General features: G+C 41.7%; 1 protein-coding gene across 2 annotated transcripts in view; it reads left to right on the top strand.

Annotated features, from left to right (window-relative positions):
* The window catches only part of LTBP1 (latent transforming growth factor beta binding protein 1), a 513,632-nt gene that overhangs the window by 349,262 nt on the left and 139,275 nt on the right, over window positions 1-25,095 (top strand). For both annotated transcript variants that reach the window (XM_082249446.1, XM_082249447.1), the window contains one exon: window positions 4,676-4,747. In XM_082249446.1, coding sequence (XP_082105572.1) covers window positions 4,676-4,747 — 72 coding nt within the window. The remainder of the gene's footprint in view (window positions 1-4,675; window positions 4,748-25,095) is intronic.

Genomic DNA, 25,095 nt, shown 5'->3' with positions numbered 1-25,095 from the left:
TCTCCTATATGGGGAGATCGGATGAAAATGAACCGCATGACCACTGACATCCGCTGCTCCATAGGAGTGAATGGAGAGTCCGATCAGGTCTGCCTGAAAAAGTGTCAGGCGGATCTGATCAGAAAGCCCATGTGAAAGAGCCCTTAAGTTTTCACGCTTTATTCTTTTTTGGTAGGGAGCAGATATCTGGGTATGACAGGTACCCGCTCCCATTTCTGGTCGGATCACCACAGCGATCTGACTGGAAGTTGGCTTCCCCTCAGCCTGCAAGCAGTTACAGTCAGCTTTCCAAAGTAAACATGCTGGCGCTGGGACCCAATGACCGATGAATGATCGACTTGGGTCCCTACTTGGACAGCGCCGGATCCCTAAACAGTTAGGTGTCCTATTATAAACAGTCAGCAGCTACAGTATTTGTAGCTGCTGATTTTTTACATTTTTGTTTCTAAGGTGAAGAACTGCTTTAGGTGAGGGGTGTCTGCATAAGCTAGCAGCACAAGGATTAAAATAGTTATTGTTGGTTGAGAGAGAGAGAGAGAGCTATTTCACTTAATGTCTAATTTAGGTGAATTATTTAAATGTTAACATTTGAAGCTTGTCATGACAGCCACTCTCTTAGGTTGATCTTCAGCAGAAAATCTTTTGGTACTGCATACTATCTGACATGATGCTCAAGAGATCCTCCAAACTTAGCTAATGTGTTGAACACTCTGAGATCACACATTGGATGAGCTCTTCTCTGGCATGTCCAGGTCCTTATTTCTGGAAACCAAAAACCAGCATGACGTTTACGCTGGCTATAAATGTCTCATTTGAATGCCAAATGCAGTAAAATGCTTCTAGGAACCAACGTTGTTAATATGAATGCATAGAGAATTTCATTTCTTGGAAAGGGAGCATTCTAGGTGTGAAAAGGTCAGTGTCAAAAACCAAGACTGCCCTTAAATAAAGTGACATATGGCTAAAACAGATTAGGAGAGGCAGGCTAGCACTTTCCTGGAACACTTTTTTCCAGAAACCTGTCAATGGAATTGCTTACTTTGATTCCCCTGACATACCGTGTTCAGTAATTTGATTATGAATAAGTTTTAAATATAATTATTGCTCCCCAGGAAATTCTTATTGAGAACATCAGCCAAACAGCCAAAGCACAGTTGAAATGCATACTTATGAACTCCATATTAAAATTACCAAAATATATGAAATTCCCTTTAGTTACACTTTAGATTTACACCCTCCTGTTTCATTGCTTAACCAGAGGATGACATTACTCCACAGGGTCTGCATTTTTTCAGATATTTGTGTCACTTCCCTTACTCCAGCATGCTCTTTGCACTACTAATGATTTTCTGTATATTGATGAGGTCCTCTGTGCACTCGCCTTAAAATGAGCAAACATCTCCCCTCTTCCGTCCCCGGTATGTTACCATAGGAAGGCAGCACTTTCTAGTATAACATAGTGCCATCTGTTTAGTGATTACATATCCCTCAGCCTTATTTTCTCAATGCCAAGTATTTGGAGAAGCTAATGTAAGGCCAATATGAGGATTTCAAAGTAATTAAGTGCTTTTTTGCTGGCTGCTGGATTCAAGGTCTGTGGAGATAAGAAGAATCCACTGAACCACCAACGTGACACAGTCTGCTGTGGGCCCGGGGCAACTGATTCTTTTTAGCCAATGCATTTTGTGGGTTAGTGACTTTAGAAAGCATTGAAGAAAAGCATCCAGAATGAGTTGGTCAGCAAACACAGTTATATATTTTGTTGCTAGATTATGACGTCAAACTCCTGCAGTCATCAGGGAGAAAGGTGCAGGCTGCCAAAAGTGTTCATCCAAAGTGATGCATGTAAGAAATAAAAAAAAAACACACTTATATCCAGCCAACCTAGTGTAGAAAATGGCCTCAGCCCATGAGTCTCTGCCAAAGCCACATCCCCTGACATGTTTCACTCCGTCTACCTGAGCTTAATCATACCTTATGATTAGGCTTTGGTGAGCGGAGCTAAACATGTCAGGGTGCTTGCCTTTGACAGAGACCCATGGGCCAAGGCCATTTTCTAGTCAACACGAAGTTGGCTGGTCGGGAGTATGGCTCTTTTTTGATTTTAAACAGTTATATATTTATTTCATTAAACATGTACTTTAATAACATATAATAAGGCAGCACAACATGTTCTTTTAATAATACAGTGCTGTCTTAACCTTTCTATGTTCTCAGTGTATTCAAAATGTACTCTCCTTCTATGTCCTGGGTTTATTCAAAATATACTCTAACATCTAAGTTTATCAAATTTAGTTTGCATTCATTGACAGGACAGAATATGTCCAGACTATAAATGCTATACTGTATATGCTTCATTGTAAAATAAGGTATATCATGCAGAACTAATGTGAGAGCCCTGGGATGCATACTATAAACAGTTAATGGCACTAAATTGCTATGTTGTATAAGAAGAGCTTTACTACTTCCCTTCTATGGGAATATTCTCCGGACCAGGGTATCACATGTGTGTGATTGTGTAGCCATACATTTCTTTCAGCCAAAAGTGTATATTAAATGCCACAAGCCTGGAGTTTGCAGGTAAAACTTAATCCACTTACTCAAATTCTTGTTACATGCGCAGGAAAATGCAGAGGGCAAAATGATGTATCCTGATCTTTTTCTAATATCAAACAGAAAGAACTCTCTGTTCCATGCAGTTTTTCCTTGCTGTCATTCAAACCCCAGGTGCTAGAGGCAAGCTGAGCCTTTCCACGCTCAAAAACCAGAAGCAAAGAGAGAAGCCAGGGCACACCAGATGTATCACAAAAGCTTTCATATATTGTATAAACCTTCCACAAGCATGGCAATGACATGCATAAGGCCTGATTGGGTGAAATGCATCAGCGGGCAGTCATAGGGCAGGGACTTTTATTGTTACTTAGTTATATAGTTAGTCTGGTTAAAAAAGACACAAGTTCACCCAGTTCAACCAATAGAAGGGAAAAAAACTTATTATACCAGCCTCCTCGGGAGATGCCCGTAATGTCTCCTCCTCGTGCATCTCCCGAGGAGGCTGGTTGTCTGTTATCCTGATCGGCACTGCATTCAGTAAACCTGGACATAAGAGGAGATACACAAATTCAAGTCCCTCCTTAACCAATATAAACCCTGAGTGAATATGTAAATTTATTGACAAGGGAACAGAGGAAATTCACGGCTCCTGCTACCAATACTCCAAAGAATCGCCTGATGAAGCTACGAAGTGAAACGCGTAGCGATTCTTTGGTCATTATCTCGTTACAAGCGAACCCTGTATATCCGACAAAAGTTTGACCATTTTTATGGTCTGGATATCATGTATTTAATGTTATACTCTGCATTGCAGAAGGGTTCCCTCTGACGGAGGAGCATATTGTTTTATGATTGTCTTTGTATCACGATTTTGTATTCTATGATACTTATGGGTCTTTTGTATCAAAAACATTTGGTTTTATCTAGAAGATAGGCAATCTTAGAAGAAAACCTTTTAGGTTCACCTTCCAGCAGGATAACAACCCTAAACATACAGCCAGAGTTACAATGGAATGGTGTAGATCAAAGCATATTAATGTGTTAGAATGGCCCAGTCAAAGTCCAAACCTAAATCCAATTGAGAATCTGTGGCAAGACTTAAAAAAAATGCTGTTCACAGACACTCTCCATCCAATCTGACAGAGCTTGAGCTATTTTGCAAAGAAGAATGGGCAAAATTTTCACTCTCTAGATGTGCAAAGCTGGTAGAGACATACCCAAAAAGACTTGCCGCTGTAATTACAGCAAAAGGTGGTTCTACAAATTATTGACCCAGGGGGGCTGAATACAAATGCACACTACACTTTTCAGATATTTATTTGTAAAAACTTTGAAAATCATTTATCATTTTCCTTTCACTTCACAATTATGTGCCACTTTGTGTTGGTCTATCACATACAATCTTAATAAAATACATTCACGTTTTTTGGTTGCAACATGACAAAATGTGGAAAATTTCAAGGGGTATGAATACTTTTTCAAGGCACTGTATAACTTGGCACTGTAAATGTATAAAAAAGTAAGGGTCACAACACTGAACCTTGGGGTACACCACTGATAACCTTAGACCATTCAGATCATGAATCATTAACCACTACTCTCTGAATTCAGTCTTTTAGCCAATTTTCTATCCATTTACAAACTGATTTTTCCAAGCCTGCCATTGCCATGCTTGTGTACGATTTATAAGATAATAAAGACTTTTGTGATACATCCAGTGTGCAGTAGCTTTTCTTTTTGCATCTGACCTTTTTCAGTGCATTTTGCAGGGTTGTGTGAAAGCTGTCTTGGATACAACTTGTAATTAGAGGGACTGTGGTATTTAAATGAGCCCAGGGAAGTCCAACTTTCTTGTGAGGTTGAACAGACATTGCTTACCAAGCTATGCTAGGCACATCACATGGAACCAGAAGGACAATTAAATAAACTAAAGATATAAAAAGTGCTTTTGAGTCTGTTTGATTGGCTATTACTGGTGTGCTGTAAACATATATTAAATATTACTGATAGATTTACTGTTGCATTAGAGTGCTCCAATGGGCAACACCATGAATCAATAATATAAAAGAATGATTTGTTTTTTTTTTTAAAACAACTTACTAAAGGAGTACATTTTTTACAGGCCATCCAGCATATTCCCAGTATATGGAATGTCCTCAAGGTTACAAACGCATCAATGCCACATTTTGCCAAGGTATGTAACAGAAACTAAGTTTAGATTATATTTATAGTTACAAACATTGATCTGCAGTTGTTGTATTGCTGAACTAGAAAATTTCATTACAATTGCAATGGCTACTTTCTTTTGGTGAAAATCACTAGTTCTGTATTACTGTTGAATATTGGAATTGAATAGGAATGTTATTATCTTCTGTGACTGAAAGTGTTACTAAACCCACGACAGTAAAATCAGTCTGTATATGTAGTAAAGCATGCTTGTTATACTCACTGTGGGACCTAAAGGGTTCATGTGTAAAAAGGCTAATTAATCCTGTCTTCTCTGATCTTAGCCTTGAAGGCACTCTGCACATGCTCAGTTTGATGTGTATTGCTATATAGTTTTTTTCTTTGCTGTAGGGCCACCAGAGCCAAATCACAGCTCCCTATGTACATTCAGACACGGAGCCCTAGCCCCGACCCCTCTCTCTCCTGATTGGCTAGCTGACTTTGATTTACAGCAGCGACAGCCAATTACACCACTGCTATGTCTCAGCCAATTAGGAAGGAGAATCTCGGATGACTGAGACACTCGTGGACATCGTTGGACAGAAAGAGACCTCGGGTGAGTATTAGGGGGTGCTGAGGGGGCTGCTGCACACAGAAGGTTTTTTTATCTTGATTTTCTATGCATTAAGATAAAAAAAAAAACCTTCTGACTTTACAACACCTTTGAAGTGATTGTAAGATCTTGTTTTTTTTTTAAATAACAAACATGTTATACTTACCTCCTCTGTGCAGTTGGTTTTGCACAGAGCATCCTGGATCCTCCTCTTCTCGGTTCCCTCTTTTGTGCTCCTGGCCCCTCCCTCCTTCCTCCTGCCCCCACAGCAAGCAGCTTGCTATGGGGGCACCCAAGCCGAACTGCAGGTCCATGAGTCGATTCAGACACGGAGCTGTCGTTCAGCCCCACCCCCTCTATCTCCTCTGATTGGCTAACTGACTTTGATTGACAGCCGTGGGAGCCAATAGGCTGTGTCTCAGCTAATCAGGAGGGAGAGTCCCGGATGGCCGAGGGAATCGTGGACATCACTGGACAGAGATAGGGCTCAGGGAAGTATTAGGGTGGCTGGAGGGGGCTGCTAAACACAGAAGGCTTTTTATCGTAATGCACAGCACCAGTCTTCCTTCAGGCACCATCCTTATGCCTGTGTTCCATACGAAAGTGGGGCTCGGCTTCCCAGTCTGCTCCTGGATCTGCCCAGCAGGTTCTCCACCAGTGGGTGAAGCAATCATGGCTGTGCACTTCTCTTCTCCAAACGACTCCATGGTGCTTCTCCTTGCATGTGTCTCACTCTCAGCCACACCCGAAGGGGGGAGTATTATATGGGCTCCCCTAGTCACTCCTGATTGGCTGGGCGCGGCTGATGTCTCCACCCATACTCCTTGTTTGGCGGTGGCTCCTCCTGCTACGCAGTGCTTTCTGGATTGTGCTTTCCCGTGCGGTGCAGCAACTCCTCCCATGCCATGCTCTCTCTCTCTCTTACCCGCAGGGAAGTTGCTGCAAAGCAGACCATGCCCCTCGCCAGACATGCATCCACTCTTCTTACTTGCAACAGGGCCCCAGCTGCGCCTCCCTCTCCCAGAGCCAGCTGTCCCTCTTTGCCAGGCAAGAGAATTGTCCTGCTGTCACATGCACGGTCAACAGTGGTCTCCCCGACACATGTGCAAGTAAGGCCCACCACACTATCTCCAAAGATAGTCCCACTGCCCCTCCCAGCATGGCCGACTGCAATCTTCACAGTATCACTGCAGTTACTGTACAGAACAAATGTCCCGCTGTCATAAGCATGGTCAACATCAGTCCATATAGCCTGCACACACACTTGGCCCTTGGCACTCCGCTACACGTGCCCCTAGCCGCCATTTTCTTCGTCCCCCACCTGGATCTTTCTCTGTTAAGCAGCTGCGGCTTCTATTCACTGACATAGATCTCTTCCCTGCTCTCCAATACTTGATAGCAGAGTAAATCTCATAACTAAAGTGGAAGGTTCCCGCCATTTTGCAGTATTGACTGGAACATTTCCGTTGCCACAGGCAACCTTCCATGTGCACATCAATCTTCATCCCACTCTCCCTACCTCCTGCAGAGCTGACTTCACACTTGGCTTGCGTTTTGGAATAAAGCACCTACCTACAAGGGTGCTACATCTGTATGTTAACAACAGTGGTCCAAATTAAAAATCACCTATTCTGCTAACAGTCACAATTATGTTGTGGGAGCTTACATGGGCTTTAATTCCTCTATTCAATGAAGATCTATGAGGGGCTCAGCTTTGGCCAGCCATTGGCAAGTACCAACAATTTCTTTCTATAGTGCTACTCACTCAAGTGTCTGCCCCCTCAGACAGCAAAGGGACACTGCCAGGAAGGGAGAGCTGAGGGCTGAGGGATGATTATTGTGTGAGCGCCCCTTTATTGTCCATTTAAAAGGCTAGAGTGGGTCCTATAGGCAGCATGAAGTTCAGAAATTTCACTGTGCTATCTGAAAGGGACCAGAAGCACTGAACTAGCTTTAGCTTTACGTTTAATCAGTTTTATTATATGCAGAAAGCACTGATCATTAGAATGTACATTGAACACTTGTGTACCCTAGAATTCATTGGTGTGTCACCCACATGTAATAGAAAGTTAGCACCTGATTCTGAACATTCAGTGATTTACTGAAGATATAAATGACTTCTGACAACTCCTGTCAGACTTTTGACACATTATGTGATTGCTTGTGATTACAGGAGAATCCTTGATGTAGCAAGCTGATGAGGAATTGCCACAATTAATAAATACTTACACTGTCCACACATGTGCAATCGCCTTGTTCAGTTTTCCTTTAGATTTACCAAAAACCATATAATATGAGGTCAAAATGAAACAACTTTCAATTGTATGCAATTAGGCAAGCCCTTGCACTATATAGTTGAAGGTAAATCTAAAGGAAATTTGTACAAGAACATTGAACATGTATGGCCAGCCCTAGTAACAACATCACAGAAAAGCTACCCATTGATATGAAATGACAGGTAGATACAATCCTACCCCCCTTACCTAACCCCCTGCCCATTTCCTATCTGTGATATCACAACATATTAAATATATGTTTTACATATGTGACCTCCAGCTGTAACAATATTTTTTAATTAGTAATAATATATATATATATATATATATATATATAGAGTGTATATATATATATATATATATATATATATATATACATATACATATATATATATATATATATATATATATATATATTTATTTATAATTTAATATTATTATTATTTTTTTACACAGGACCTTATATAAAGATTAAATATTTATAAGGCGTGTAGGGCTGATTTAACATTTTCTCAAACACCATTGGTTTAAATGTGTGGATCCATTTTGTCCCATGAATATTAATGTTTCTTAAAACCTAATCTCAGTCTGAGATGTTTAAGTGATTAATGGGTACAGCTTGATTGTTTCTTGTTAGCTAATACAGGAAAGCAGCTACCTCTAATACATTCAGTAGCAACAAAGGACCATCTGTGGCACTGGATTATTTGAGAAACCGGTAGAGCTTCTAGAGTAATATTTATCTTTTCCAAAGGAATGATTTATTATGATTTATTGTATTTTCTCGCAAGTATCTTCAAGGGAAAATTGAAGAAGAATGCAAATGTATTCTAATTTTAGTGTATTATATATCGTCATAAAATTATTGTGGGTTAGTTTATTAAGCTACAAGGTAGTCTGTTTTATAAATGACCTTGAAGAACTTTTATTTAATGAGCTTTAGTTGCAATGATTTATATGATTTGCTTGCCTTTGTTATGGGAAATTGGTGCAGTATTTGAAATTGTTTAAACTACAGTTACTTTCCCAGGGTTATTTCTTAAAATGTATGTTACGGCAGCATTTTGTTCTTCGGTTTTGAATAGAGTAGAGAAGAGTTAGATTCTTTTTATAGATTTTATTGCTTTATTATTCCCGTAGGGATTCATCCCCTATATTTATCCTGGTGATCATTGTCACCAAGACAGAAAGTAAGGAGAAATCCCACATATTGTTGTCACACAGCAAGAGGTGAGGGAAAATTCTCCTATAGCCTTACCTTACATAGTTACATAGTTAGTGAGGTTGAAAAAAGACATCAGTCCATCCAGTTCAACCTATGATGTGTGTGTGTGTTTGCTTTTAACCCTACATTGTATACCCCTGTATGTTGTGGTCTTTAAGGTGCCCATCTAATAGTTTTTTTAAACTATCGATGCTCCCTGCTGATACGACTGCTTGTGGAAGAGAATTCCACATCCTTACCGCTCTTACAGTGAAGAACCCCTTACTCATTTTAAGGTTAAACCGCCTTTCCTCTACTTTTAGTGAGTGGCCACGTGTCTTATTGTATTCCCTTTCTCTGAATAGTTTGTTCCTTATGCTAGGGTCGCCAGTACAGTATTTGTACATTGATATCATATCCCCCCTCAATCGTCTCTTCTCCAGAGAGAATAAGTTCAGTGCTTGTAGTCTTTCCTCATAGCTGATGTCCTCCATTCCCCTAATTATTTTTGTTGCCCTTCTCTGGACTCCAGCCCATCCTTCCTGAGGACCGGTGCCCAGAACTGGAAAGCATACTCCAGATGTGGCCGGACCAGAGTCTTGTATAGTGGGAGAATAATCTCTTTATTTCTGGAGTGAATCCCCTTTTTTATACATCCCAGTATTCTGTTGGCTTTGCTTGCAGCGGCTTGGCATTGCATGCCACTTCCAAGCCTGTTGTCTACCAGTACCCCCAAGTCTTTTTCCATCCTAGACTCACCCAGAGGTTCCCCCCTAATGAGTAGCTTGCTTTCTGGTTTCTGGCCCCCAAGTGCATTACTTTACATTTTTCAACATTAAACCTCATCTGCCATGTAGTTGCCCACCCCATTATTTTGTTCAGGTCCGCTTGTAAGGTTTCCACATCCTGCATAGAAGATATTGGCAAGTTTAGTTTAGTATCATCCGCAAATACTGAGATTGTACTAGATATCCCCCTCCTTTAGATCATTTATGAATAAATTAAACAGGATTGGTCCCAGGACAGAACCCTGGGGGACCCCACTTTCCACACTTGTTCTTATAGCAATTCTCTAAGATGGAAATTCTGTTCACTTTGAAGAGATTTCCACTTCCTGTTGGGACTACAAGACAAGTGAAGGGAAATCTCCCCTAAGGGAGTGTGTTTTACTGTTCGTAATTTTACATTTAGTTTAACATTTTAGTGGCATAGGGAGATTGTCAGGCCTCGTGCACATTGGACGTTTTAAAAACGCCAGTAGCTTTGTAGTGAGTTCTTCAGCATTTAGCTTTTTTGCATTGGTGTTTTTCAGCATTTTTTTTGTGTTTTTAGCTAAAAATCATCTCTCTGCTATTTTAGTAACTCCGACTTTCCCACAATGCAATGCTTGCCAGAATTGCATCGCATGGGTGTTCACACCCATGCAATAAGATTTAGATGTGGGGAAAAAAAGGTCCTACAACATTTTGGTGCAAATGTAAACCCTTCTTTCCCCGCATCAAATTCGCGCCACGTGGGTGTGAACACCCATGCCATGCGATTCTGTCAAGCTCACTGCATTTTGCAATCTGTTTCAGAGTGTCGTTCATGAAACATTAAACCCCGTTCACATCGGGCAGATTTGACATGCGATTTGACATGTCAAATTGCGTGCCAAGGCAGAACCTATTGCTTCAAATTCACTGTCCGAATTGGTGCAACCATGACTTTGCGGCTCCGCACCGATTCCCAAAAGTAGTTTCTGCACTACTTTTGGCGACTTCAGGGCAATTTCAATAGACATCTGTGCATGATGTCTGTCAAATCGCCCCCAAAGTCACACTGACATGCGAGTTTGAAATCGTGCGCGTTCAGCTGAATGATTTCAAACCCACCCTCAATGTGAACCGGTGCCGTTGCCAGCAATAGGCTCTGTTTTGCAATGCGATTTGACATGACAAATCACATGCCAAATCGGCACAATGTCAACAGGGCTTCATGTTCCATTAACGATACCCCGAAACAGATTGCAAAATGCAGTGCGCTCGCCAGAATCGCATCGCATGGGCGTTCACACCCATGCAATGCGATTAGGTATGGAGAAAAAAAGGGTTCTACAACATTTTGGAGCAAAAGTGATGCAATTTGAGCCATACAAAATATATGGCTCAAATTGCATCGCACAGACATCACATGTGATGTGCACAGGAATGCGGTGCGTTTTTGATGAAAATCAAATGCGGTGTTCAGCAAGCACCAGTGTGAACCCAGGCTATGTTCCATGAATGACACCTTGAAACAGAACCCAGGCTTAAAAAAGCAATGGAATAAAAAATGTCAAAAAACGCCAGTTAGCAGCGTTTTTTGGTGTTTATCAGCGTTTATTGATGTTAGGGAGTTTTTGCAGCTGAAAACGCCACTCAAAACCCACTAGTTTTCGGGTTTTTTTACAGCCAGAATCTGCCCCTGCCAAAAACTGCTGATAACACCCTATGTGTGCATAGACACATAGGATAACATGCTGGGGAGTTTATTGGCTGTAGAAAAAAATGTCTGACGCCAAAAACAATAGCTGTAAAAATGCCCAGTGTGCATGAGGCCTATAGTTCTATTCTCCGTTCTTTGGTGTATACAGTATTACCTCAAGGCTAAAATAAGATGACTCCCCCCAGACAACCTAGTAGGATTAATTCTAAATGCCCCAGCCCACTTACTATAAATAAGTTTTCAGGCTGCATTCAGGCCTAGTACACACAATAAGAATATTGAACTAATGATCCTCGGTTTTTTTGGGGGGTGTTTTGCATGCTAGTCCTATATTGAAACCATTAGGTTACTAAAGTTCCGAAAATTCTAATACGACAAAATACAACTTCAGAAATAATATATTGTATTGTATTCAGGGCTTTTTTTTCTCAGAGAATAGGTGCAGGAACTCAATCACAAGTGCAGAGTTCAGGGTCGTTACATGCAGAGTGCAGAGCTCAGGGTTGTTATACACAGAGTGCAGAGTTCAGGGTTGTTACACATAGATTACAGAGTTCAGGGTTGTTACACACAGAGTGCAGAGTTCAGGGTTGTTACACACAGAGTGCAGAGTTCAGGGTTGTTACACACAGAATGCAGAGTTCAGGGTTGTTACACGCAGAGTGCAGAGTTCAGGGTTGTTACAGGCAGAGTGCAGAGTTCAGGGTTGTTACACACAGAGTGCAGAGTTCAGGGTTGTTACACACAGAGTGCAGAGTTCAGGGTTGTTACACACAGAGTGCAGAGTTCAGGGTTGTTACACACAGAGTGCAGAGTTCAGGGTTGTTACACACAGAGAGCAGAGTTCAGGGTTGTTACACATAGAGTACAGAGTTCAGGGTTGTTACACACAGAGTGCAGAGTTCAGGGTTGTTACACACAGAGTGCAGAGTTCAGGGTTGTTACACATAGAGTGCAGAGTTCAGGGTTGTTACACAGGGAGTGCAGAGTTCAGGGTTGTTACACACAGAGTGCAGAGTTCAGGGTTGTTACACACAGAGTGCAGAGTTCAGGGTTGTTACACAGGGAGTGCAGAGTTCAGGGTTGTTACACACAGAGTGCAGAGTTCAGGGTTGTTACACACAGAGTGCAGAGTTCAGGGTTGTTACACAGGGAGTGCAGAGTTCAGGGTTGTTACACACAGAGTGCAGAGTTCAGGGTTGTTACACAGGGAGTGCAGAGTTCAGGGTTGTTACACACAGAGTGCAGAGTTCAGGGTTGTTACACACAGAGTGCAGAATTCAGGGTTGTTACACAGAGTGCAGAGTTCAGGGTTGTTACACAGGGAGTGCAGAGTTCAGGGTTGTTACACACAGAGTGCAGAGTTCAGGGTTGTTACACACAGAGTGCAGAGTTCAGGGTTGTTACACACAGAATGCAGAGTTCAGCCCTCTTCCACAGCGCTTACATCGGCCTTCTCCATCCACATCTCACTTTCACCCCTCTTTAGCTCAGACCTCAGCACACAATTCCACCCCCCCCCCCTCCACTGCTCCATCTTCTTCCCCCCTTCGCCAACTTGCACATGTCCTACTTTTGTTGCCATATTAAGCGAAAGCACCCAGCCAGCTCTAGTACCTCCCCACACACACTGTAGGTGGTTCCACCTCTCTCATTTGCAGGGAGATCATCCAGCAGGGGTAAATACATATTCGTCAGCACACCATGGATCTTGCAAAAGCAGTCCAAAAGCTTTAAAAGATCACATTGAAAATCCAGCAGGGGTGTCTGCATACTGGCACTGCATACTGGCACCAGGGAAAAATTGAGATCAGAGGGTCAGTCTACCACGCGATGCCCTCCTCCCGCCCATGACCACACTGCACCCGGGGCACCTGAATCTCTCTTGTCCCCCTCCTGCACTCAGTAGGATCTGCTCAGGAAATCAGATCTATGGGAGCTGTTGGGAGACAAGCTGTCACTTGTAAACACAGAAACCAGGCTTCTGTGTTTACAAGTGATAGTGGTGAGCAGGGAGCAGAGAGCTTGAGCCAAAGGTGATGGAACTGAGTTCCACCAAGTTCCAGCTGAAACAAAGCTCTGATTGTATTCTTTTGTTTCTGAGCATGCGTGGTCTTGGTCACACAATTTTATTGTACAAATACTATACTAATTACTCAAAAATGTTTGTTCTGTTATCATACGAGAAAACTTTTCATGCTAGTCCCTTCAGATATTTTCACATGAACTGTCTTGATTGGCTCTCGTAAGCTCTGCACTAATGATCAGATTATCAGACGATCGCTCCCAAAATTGTATTTTTCATCCGATTCTCACATTGTGTGTTCTAGGCATAAGTCTCAGGAGAGGGCCTTGGCATGTAGTGAGTTTAAAGAATCAGGTGCAAGTCACATTAAAATGCTTTAGCAAGTTCATTTAAGTACCAAATTTACTACTTTCTTCAAACATGTCTTGTTTATATTTTTTAGTCGTGGTCACATGACCACTGGCTCTCCTCTTTTTCTCACAGCTTGGAAGGCTGGGGGCAGTGACTAAAAATGAAGCTCAATGGCTTCCACCGATGTCCCAGATTTCAGTTCAGTTTCTCCATGGAGATCTGTGTTACTCCAGCTGACTGGCTATGGGAATACAGGCAAGCCATGTGTCAGCACAGTGTCTTGTAGTAGATGAGCTGGGCTGCTTCTTGTGTACAGAAGTTGAAGTTTGATTTTCCTAGAATCGCCAACACAGAGTTTTTATCCCCTTCTGCAATAGATAATAAAAATTAGGCATTTTTTTTCTGTTTTTACAGCTTGACTTTAAAGCTGAATTAAACCCAAAAGCAAACAGTTATTGTTTTGAAGCTTACCAATTCTTAGATATGGTGGCTGCCTTAGTTTTCTTTTTTAGGCTCTCATTCCTTTATTTTCACCTGGTGATCCTGCAAGTAAATTTGCTCTTTTTCAACAGAACAACCTGTCCTGCAGGTGCAGCTGTTGAGAGTTAACCACTTGCCGACCGCCGCACGACTATTCACTGCGGCGATCAGCCGCTCCTGGGCAAACCGACGTAGGGCTACGTCGCTCGCCCAGGAGCCTGTAGGGGGCGAGCACGCGCCACCGGAGGCGCGCTCCCGCCCCCGCTCGTTCATGGGCATCCCTGCGCGTGTGACCGGCGGCTCCGATGTCCGCCGGCCACTCGCGATCTCCCGCTGGAGAGGGAGAAAGGCAGACTGTTGATGTAAACACAGCCATCTGTCATTCTCCCTGATGTAACTGCAGAGACTATACGATCCTGCTATGTAGGATTGTATGTCTCTGTGGTTACATCACAAGCCACGCCCCCCACAGTTAGAATCACGCCCCTAGGGATACATTTAACCCACTGATCACCAATAAAGTTAACCCCTTCCCTGCCAGTGTCATTTTTACAGTAACAGTGCATATTTATAGCACTGATTACTGTAGTAATGTCACTGGTACCCTCAAAAGTGTCAAAAATGTCAGTCAAGGGTCCGAAACCAATCAAAATACGCTTATTGCAATTTTGTTTACCAAAAATATGTAGCAGAAAACAAATTGGCCTAAAATGTAAAACAATTTTGATTTTTACTTTTTTTGGGGGGGGAATTTCATATAAAAAAATGTGAAAAATATTGTTATTTTTTCAAAATTGTCTCTTTTTTTTTGATTATAGCGCAAAAAGTAAAAATCGCACAGGTGATCAAATACCACCAAAAGAAAGCTCTGTTTGTGGGGAAAAAAAGGACATCAATTTCATTTGGGTACAGCGTCGCACGACCGCGCAATTGTCCGTTAAATTCACGGAGTGCCGAATCGCAAAATAGGCCCTGGTCTTTGAGCAGCCAAATCCTCCGGGGCTTAAGTGGTTAAGACAAACCATTTACCACTGACAGGGGTGCTTACAATGAACATCTTTCATGTATTTATGTAAAAACATTTATCCCAAAAGGAACAAAACTGTTGCTGTTACTACTATAGGTGTTAACTGGAGTTTGGGTTCAGTGTATTTTACCACTTCTGGATCGGAAGATTTTCCCCCTTAAGGACTAGGCCATATTTTGCGATTCGGCACTGCATCACTTTAATGGACAATTGCGTGACGCTGTACCCAAATAAAATTGATGTCCTTTTTTTCCCCACAAATAGAGCTTTCTTTTGGTGGTATTTGATCACCTGTGTGATTTTTATTTTTTGCGCTATAAACAAAAAAGAGCAACAATTCTGAAAAAAAAAAAAAAACACAATATTTTTCACATTCTGCTATATAACATTCCCCCCCCACAAAAAAAAAAATAAAAATTAAAACTAACATTCTATGCCAATTTGTTTTCTGCTACATATTTTTGGTAAAAAAAAAATTGCAATAAGCGTATTTTGATTGGTTTGCGCAAAAGTTATGGGGTCTACTAACTACGGGAAAGATTTATGTCATTTTTTTTTTTTTTTTTTACTAGTAATGGTGACAATCTGCGATTTTTACCAGGACTGTGACATTGCAATGGACAGATCGGACCCCTAACTGACATTTTTGACACTTTTGGGGGGACCAGTGACATTACTACAGTAATCAGTGCTAAAAATATAATAACTAATAGGGTTACACCAATGAAAAATCAATAAATGCAACCACCCAGCGCCAAAATATTCAGGCTACATTCACACCTGAGCGTAGCGTTTTTCGCGCGTTTTTTACCGCGATTTTTGCGGCGTTTTTTACCGCGATTTTACCGCGATTTTTACCGCGATTTTTGTGCAGGCGTTTTCAGATTGAATAGAGATCAATGGAAAACGCCTGTAATCTGCCCAAAAAGAAGCTCATGTACTTTTTTGAGCGTTGGGCGTTTTGTATACAGCGTCAAAACGCTCAGATGTGAACAGGGGCCATTGAAATGAATAGGATTTGTCTTGTTGGGCGTTTTGAGAGCTGATCCTAGAGCAGAAAAACGCCCCAAAAACGCCCCAAAACGCCTAGATGTGAACGGAGCCTCAAATTAGGAAGAAATGTAAAACAAAACTTGAGGACAATAGCAGCTACTATAAATAATAAAGCAATATATAACAAATATGTATGGTAATAAATTAAACATACATTAGCAGCGCTTAAGACCGCATTCACACTGAAGCGGCACAACTTGCACGGACTTCATAAAATGAATGTCTATGCAAGTCGCTCCAGGTCGCCCGAAGTAGTACAGGACCCTTTTTCTAAGTCGGAGCGACTTGTGTCGCTCCTATTAGAACCGTTCCTGTACCACACAAGGGACCGCGACGGTGCACGACTTGTCAGGCTGACCAAGTCGCCTGACAAGTCATATTAGTGTGAATGGAGTCTTAAACACCAATAAATTAGTGTGTATAAAGAACCAAATGTATAATCAATACCGTGTATAGTGCTAAAAATATGCACTGTTACTGTAATAATGTCACTGCCAGGGAAGGGGTTAACATTGTGGGTGATCAAGGGGTTAAATGTGTACCTAGGGGCATGTTTCTAACTGTATGGGGGTTGGGCTTATGAAATGATCACAGAAACCTGTGTTCCTATATAGAAGGATCACAGGGGCTCTATGATCATTCCAGGGAGAAGAACGGTCAGCTGTGTTTACAACAGCTGACCGTTCCTCTCTCTCTCAGCGGGGAGCGATCACGGGTGGCAGGCGGCAATCAGAGCCGCCTGCCCCATGCATAGGAGTTCCCCACTGCCCCCTAGCTGCAGGCGTGCGACCGACGTAGACCTACGTCGTTTCGCGCAGGAGGGCCACCCTGCCGCAGTAAATCGGCGGAGGGCGGTCCGGAATCGGTTAAATTTGCGAGTGCATCTGACACTCCCTATCCCTGGACTGACAATGCTGCTGTCCAGATGTGTCTCTGTTGCTCCTTCATCCGGATTGAGGGCACTCTAATACAGATGTGTTACTGGCCAGATCACCAAGTGGAAAAAGATGGGAAAAAAGATTAAAATAAAGACAATGAATACAGCCACCACTTCTAAGGATTGGTAATGCTGGCTATACATTATACGGAAAATCGTTCAAACTCATTTTCCAAAAACAAACATTCGACCGTGAGAGAAAACGATCGTGCCATCATGTAATGACCGATAAATCGTTCAATGGGCATAAATGAATCGTTTTTTTATTTGTTTTTTTCACATATACCTAGTGCAAACAGTTTGGAGGAGAAACACATTAACCTTTCAATTTATTGTTTATTTTTTGTTTTTTTGGCTTAAAATGTCTCAACTGGTTACCAATTTGTGCCCATTAACTGGCCAAAAAACAAACAAACTGTCCAAATGATCGAATTTCGAACGGTTTTTCGTATAGTGTATGGCCAGCATAAGCTGCCATATAATACATTTTTTTGTTTTGGGTTTAATGCCACTTTAATCAATCGGGCTTTAAGTTTCTTTTCTCTAATAACTATGTTATTTACGTAGAGTGATGATGGCATAAAGAACACATTATCCCAGAATACAAAAGTTAATGGCCTTGTGATAAGTACTAAATTATACTGAAAAAAACGTTCTTAAAAAATCTTGCTCTAACTGTATGTATTACTGACGCACATCACAATGTCTACCAGCTCCCATGAGCACTCCTTTACACAGATAGTGTCTTTCTGAAGTATGCTTTCCAACAAAAATGTACTAAGTTGCATATGTTTCCAATATATATAGCTACATGTGGTGCCTGCTATTCTGTTTTATGAGCTTACATCAGTGTTCTGTGTTTTAGGCTGCTTTTCATTATTTATTTATGTACACTATAATGTCAAAAGTATTGGGACACCAGACTTTACACGCACATGAACTTTAATGGCATCCCAGTCTTAGTCCGTAGGGTGCAATATTGAGTTGGCCCACCCTTTGCAGCTATAACAGCTTCAGCTGTTCTAGGAAGGTTATCCACAAGGTTTAGGAGTGTGTCTATAGGAATGTTTGACTATTCTTCCAGAAGAGCATTTGTGAGGTCAGGCACTGATTTGGGCGAGAAGACCTGAAGGAAGGTGTTCTATCAGGTTGAGGTCAGGACTCTGTGCAGGCCAGTCAAGTTCCTCCACCCCAAACTCGCACATCTATGTCTTTATGGACCTTGTTTTGTGCACTGGTGCGCATTCATGTTGGAACAGGAAGGGGCCATCTCCAAACTGTTCCCACAAAGAAGGGAGCATGAATTTATCCAAAATGTCTTGGTATTCTGATGCCTTAAGAATTCCCTTCACTAGAACTAAGGAGCCAAGCCCAACCCCTGAAAATCAACCTCACACCATAATCCCTCCTCCAGCAAATGATTTGGACCAGTGCAGGGTCCATAAAGACATGGATGAGCGAGTTTCGGGTGGATGAACTTGACTGGCCTGCTCAGAGTCCTGACCTTAAACCAAAAGAACACCTTTGGGATCAATTAGAGCAAGACTGCGAGCCCAGCCTTCTCATCGAACATCAGTGCCTGATCTCATAAATGTGCTTCTGGATGAATGGTTAAACATTCTCATAGACACACTCCTAAACCTTGTCAAAAGCCTTCCCAGAAGAGCTGTAAAGGGAAGGCCAACTCAATATTTAACCCTACAGACAAAGGCTGGGGTGCCATTAAAGTTCATGTGCATGTAAAGGCAGGCGTCCCAATACTTTTTACAATATATTGTATCAATAAGTGGAGAGTGTTACAGTATCTTGCAAAAGTGAGTACACCCCTCACATTTTTGTAAATATTTTATTATATCTTTTCATGTGATAAAGTTTTGAGTGTACAGCTTGTATAACAGTGTAAATTTGTCTCCTCAAAATAACTCAACAAACAGCCACTGTCTAAACTGCTGGCAACAAAAGTGAGTACACCCCTAAGTGAAAATGTCCAAATTGGGCTCAAAGTGTCAATATTTTGTGTGGCCACCATTATTTTCAAGCACTGCCTTAACCCTCTTGGACATGGAGGTCACCAAAGCTTCACAGGTTGCCACTGGAGTCCTCTTCCACTCCTCCATGATGACATCACAGAGCTGGTGGATGTTAGAGGCCTTGTGCTCCTCCACCTTCCATTTGAGGATGCCCCACAGATGCTCAATAGGGTTTAGGTCTGGAGTCATGCTTGGCCAGTCCATCACCTTCACCCTCAGCTTATTTAGCAAGGCAGTAGTCGTCTTGGAGGTGTGTTTGGGGTCATTATCATCTTAGAATACTGCCCTGCAGTTCAGTCTCTATAGGGAGGGGAATCATGCTCTGCTTCAGTATGTCACAGTACATGTTGGCATTCATGGTTCCCTCAATGAACTGTAGCTCCCCAGTGCTGGCAGCACTCATGCAGCCCCAGACCATGACACTCTGACCACCATGCTTCATTGTAGGCAACACACACTTGTCTTTGTACTCCTCACCTGGTTGCCGCCACACACGCTTGACACCATCTGAACCAAATACATTTATCTTGGTCTCATCAGACCACAGAATATGGTTCCAGTAATCCATGTCCTTGGTCTGCTTGTCTTCAGCAAACAGTTTGCAGGCTTTCTTGTGCATTATCTATAGAAGAGGCTTCCTTCTGGGACGACAGCCATGCAGACCAATTGCAGTGTGTGGTGTATGGTCTGAGCACTGGCAGACTGACCCCCTACCCCTTCAACCTCTGCAGCAATGCTGGTAGCACTCATACGTCCATTTCCCAAAGACAACCTCTGGATATCATGCTGGGCACGTGCACTCAACATCTTTGGTCTACCATGGCAAGGCCTGTTCTGAGGGGAACCTGTCCTGTTAAACCGCTGTATGGTATTTGCCACCATGCTGCAGCTCAGTTTCAGGGTCTTGGCAATCTTCTTATAGCCTAGGACATCTTTATGTAGAGCAACATTTTTTTTTTTTTTCAAATCCTCAGAGAGTTCTTTGCCATGAGGTGCCATGTTGAACTTCCAGTGACCAGTATGAGAGAGTGAGAGCGATAACACCAAATTTAACACACCTGCTCCCCATTCACACCTGAGATCTTGTAATGTGGCTAATTGGGCCCGATTTGGACATTTTCACTTTGGTGTGTACTCACGTTTTTTGCCAGCGGTTTAGACATTAATGGCTGTGTGTTGAGTTTTTTTTAGGGGACAGCAAGTTTACACTGTTATACAAGCTGTACACTCGCTACTTTACATTGTAGCAAAGTGTCATTTTTTTGTGTTGTCACATGAAAAGAAATAATACAATATTTAAAAAAATGTGAGGGGTGTACTCACTTTTGTGAGATACTGTATATCCTTTGTGGTTGAATTCTGAAATCTGAACAAAGAAAATAGAAGTGTTGCTCATAGAAGTCAGAATACTCTACATGTTTCATTCTTTAGGTGCAAGACAGAAAAGGGAAGCTGAAACCCAAGGGGACATCGGCCCCATTTATCTTTGTCTGTGAGCTTTTATGACAGGCAAGGTATATACAAACTCAGTGCAAAGTCTTTGTTCAAGTTTCAGACATTGATCTGTTGACCTTGTAAAAATGATTTCCTGAGAATGCACACTCCAAGCATCCATGAATATTAGCTTGAATGCCTTTTGCTGTGTGTATGAGCTGTGGTTTGTTTTGTTGTGTTTCAGTTTGGCTCACTACACCTCATTGTCATGTTAAATAAGGGTTCACTCACCCCCAGTTGTAAATTAACAGAATCTTCTCACGGACACAGACAAAAAACCCTCAAAGGAGCCTAAAAGCACAAAAAAAGTATATGTTTCACATAGAATGCTTTACATTTTTTTACCTGCACTGTCTTGTGCATGTATGAATGGCCTATAAAATGTGACATGTAAATGATTCCTGTGGCATTTCATCCAACTTTGCCTTTCTGAATAAATAAAAGGATGTCTTTCTTCTTCATCTATATATGCTAGTGAAAAGTAGAACGTTTGGTTGTACAGTATCTCACAAAAGTGAGTACACCCCTCACATTTTTGTAAATATTTTATTATATCTTTTCATGTGACAACACTGAAGAAATGACACTTTGCTACAATGTAAAGTAGTGAGTGTACAGCTTGTATAACAGTGTAAATTTTCTGTCCCCCTCAAAATAACTCAACACACAGCCATTAATGTCTAAGCCGCTTGCAACAAAAGTGAGTACACCCCTAAGTCAAAATGTCCAAATTGGGCCCAAAGTGTCAATACTTTGTGTGGCCACCATTAACGAGTGACATGACTAATGGCTAATTGGGCCCAATTTGGACATTTTCACTTAGGGGTGTACTCACTTTTGTTCCCAGCCGTTTAGACATTAGCTACTTCTGGACCGGAAGATTTTCCAGGCCATATTTTGTGATACGGCACTGCGTTACTTTAACGGACAATTGCACGGTTGTGCGACGCTGTACCCAAATAAAATTGATGTCCTTTTTTCATACAAATAGAGCTTTCTTTTGGGGGTATTTGATCACCTGTGTGATTTTTATTTTTTGCGCTATAAACAAAAAAAGAGCGACAATTCTGAAAAAAAAAAAAAAACAATATTTTTCACATTCTGCTATATAACATTCCCAAAGCAAAATGTAAAAATCAAAATTTTTTTAACATTTTATGCCAATTTGTTTTCTGCTACATATTTTTGGTAAAAAAAATAGCAATAAGCGTATTTTGATTGGTTTGCGCAAAAGATATTGCCTTTACTAACTAAGGGAAAGATTTATGTCATTTTTATTGTTTGTTTTTTTGTACTAGTAATTTACTGGTAGTGGTGGCGATCTGGGATTATTGACGGGACTGCGACATTGCAGTGGACAGATCGGACCCCTGACTGACATTTTTGACACTTTGGGAGGACCAGTGACAATACTACAGTAATCAGTGCTAAAAATATGCACTGTTACTTTAATAATGACACTGGCAGGGAATGGGGTTAACACAGTAAGTGATCAAGGGGTTAAATGTATACCTAGGGGCGTGTTTCTAACTGTGTGTGTGGGGGGTGCTTGTGAAATGATCACAGAGACCTGTGTTCCTATATAGAAGGATCACATGGGCTCTATGATCATTCCAGAGAGAAGAACGGTCAGCTGTGTTTACAACAGTCGACCGTCCTTCTCTCTCAGCGGGGAATGATCGCGGGTTCAGACGACAATCGGAGCCGCCTGCCCCATGCATCGGCATCCCAGCTGCCGAGTGGCGGCGGCGCGCGCTCGCCCCCTAGCTGCAGGCACGCGACCGACGTATACCTACATCGGTTGGCTCAGGAGGGCCGCCCTGCCGCAATATAACTGCGGCGGGCAGTCGGGAAGTGGTTAATGGCTGTGTGTTGAGGTATTTTGAGGGGACAGCAAATTTACACTGTTATACAAGCTGTACACTCACTACTTTACATTGTAGCAAAGTTTCATTTCTTCAGTGCTGTCACATGAAAAGATAGAATAAAATATTTACAAAAATGTGAGGGGTGTACTCACTTTTGTGAGATACTGTAAGTTGTCAAAAGATTAATTAAGGAGCTTTTTAAAGTATGCTCTGTAAAAACGGCTACTGGGTGGTTGATTTCTGACATCCTTTAAGTCCATTTACATACAAATTAATTCCAGAGATGCCTTGCGTGAAAATGATAAACATATTATTTTTGACATGTCTACCCAAAGCTAAAACTTTCACTCTTTAGTGATGCTGACCTCTTTTTCTATAAATGCATGTTGCAGGGCTGTCATTTGGTTTTAATGCTTTCTGAGTCACTGACCTTGGCTCAAGTGTTTGTAATTCAGCACCTCATTTCCCGTCTTTTGGATTCCTTGAAAAGTAAGCAGTTATTCATGTTCTGTCTACTGTATCTAATGAAGATTTATTTTTATCAAATGGAGATTTTTCACCTAGTGGAATTTTTTAAAGGATTGTGACGTCTGACTTTACTGGTTATATACAGCTATGTGTCAGAGAAATATGAGCTGTCATAGCCAAACGTTTTTTCCATACCTACAATATTACTCATGGACATAGTTTGGGGATTTCGTTTTGATTGAATGAAATTCCATTTGTGAGTATGTGAGCACACATGTAAATATCATCTCAGATCAAAAGACGTCGAGGTAAATAAGACCCTGAGACACGTTTAGCAAGGACAGAGACCTGCAGAGAGCATTTACTTTTTGCAGGATCCTGAAGGCTCAGCATTAATTGATCCTCCTGAATGCAGTCCTTGGACTCTTCACAAAAGCTGATTCTAATGCCTTAGCATTTTAGAGGTGGGAAGTAGACTGACACCATGCATCTGAAAAACAATTCAGTGGGCAAAAAGCAAAATTTGAAAAATGTAAAAATTAGACAGAACTCAGAAAGATTGGCGCAGACTACTTTTGCAAAAGTGTCCCGTGTGTGCTCTAAAAGTGGCACAGTGTGCCCGAAATTCAGTTCCTGTCTAGAACTTGTACATGAATCTATTACATATTAGGCCACTTTTAGAACGCATGTGAGACACTTTTGCAAAATCTGTCTCTGTACACTAAAAGAAAATTGGTCTGAATTAGCTACACTTTTGTAGGATACGAACTATCAATGTTTTTTCTTGAATTTGGTGCAGGTTTTACACCACAATGTAGAAGTAGGGCAAATTAGAACTACCTGAATTTGGTGCATGAGTTGCTGTCAAGACCAAAACTGTTGCAGTTATTCTTTAAATTAGACGCAACGCATTAACAAGTGGCGCAACAGATTTATCAAATTCTCTCCAGTATATTTTAGCATAGAAGAAATATTTAGGCCCGTTTCACACTAGAGGACTGATCAGGTCTGACTGGCTGAAAAACAGACAGCCAGACCTGATCGGCCCTCTTGTGTGAAAAGGGCCTAAATATTTCTTCTAAGCTAAAATATACTGGAGAGAATTAGATAAATCTGTCATGTTCTCCTTTATGGGCAGTCATATGTAAATACACTTGTGTCAGTTTACACCCCAGTACCTCCAAGTCTGATCCGGCATAAAAAATGTAATTCCCTTCTGTTTGGTCAGACCACATTGGAGGACAATTGGGTGTAAACAGACAGCCAATCTGTTTACATACGGCTGCACATAGAGCAGAGGGGGCTGTGTCCATGTCTGCTCTGCATAAGCGGAGCGGACACATACCTGTCATCCAGCCGCTCATCTCAGCAGGGGATTAGCGAAGAGATCCCTTGCTTAGCAAAACTGAATCTGGCCCATAGAAAAGGAGCCTAGTTAGTTCTAAGCTCCCTCATAATTGGTTCTTAACAGTGTCTCACCCAAGTCTTGATTAGGGAAGCTATGGCTCACGGAATAAGAACTTTCTGCCTGAGACTTTTGCAAACAGTAAAGCAGTGAGGCCCCCCATTTCCTATACCCCCTAATAAACATTTTTGGCATTTTGATTTCTTCTGTTGACTAAATCTACCATTCGCCATGTGGCTTACAGAAAGCACTGTTATAATTAGATAATTAATTTCAACATTTCACTAGCAGATAGAGTGGTAGAACCCCAAAAATGATAGACTAAGGGAACTTGTGGAGCAGAGTCCCAAGAAGGGATCGGAAGCAAAATAATGTTTTACTTTTATACTCTAAGTCTAGGTTAACATCTATGCGGGTTGTGCTTGATGCATTTTTCAGGCACGTTTTGCGTGGCATTTTGCCTTTTTAAACCCAAATTTTTGATGCGTTTTTGAATGCAGTTTTCATGTGTTTTGCGTTTTTTTGGGATTTGGCGTGGGGTCCCCCCCAAATCCATACTAGACCCTTATCCTCATGCCCCATGTTGGTGGGGACAAGGGCCTCTTCCCAACAACCCTGGGTGGTGGTTGTGGGGGTCTGCGAGCAGGGGGCTTATTGGAATCTGGAAACCCCCACAGG

The sequence above is a fragment of the Pelophylax lessonae genome (assembly GCF_965119305.1).
Source record: "Pelophylax lessonae genome assembly, chromosome: 3".
Taxonomy (NCBI): Eukaryota; Metazoa; Chordata; class Amphibia; order Anura; family Ranidae; genus Pelophylax; species Pelophylax lessonae.
This window is presented reverse-complemented; position numbering and strand designations above follow the sequence as displayed.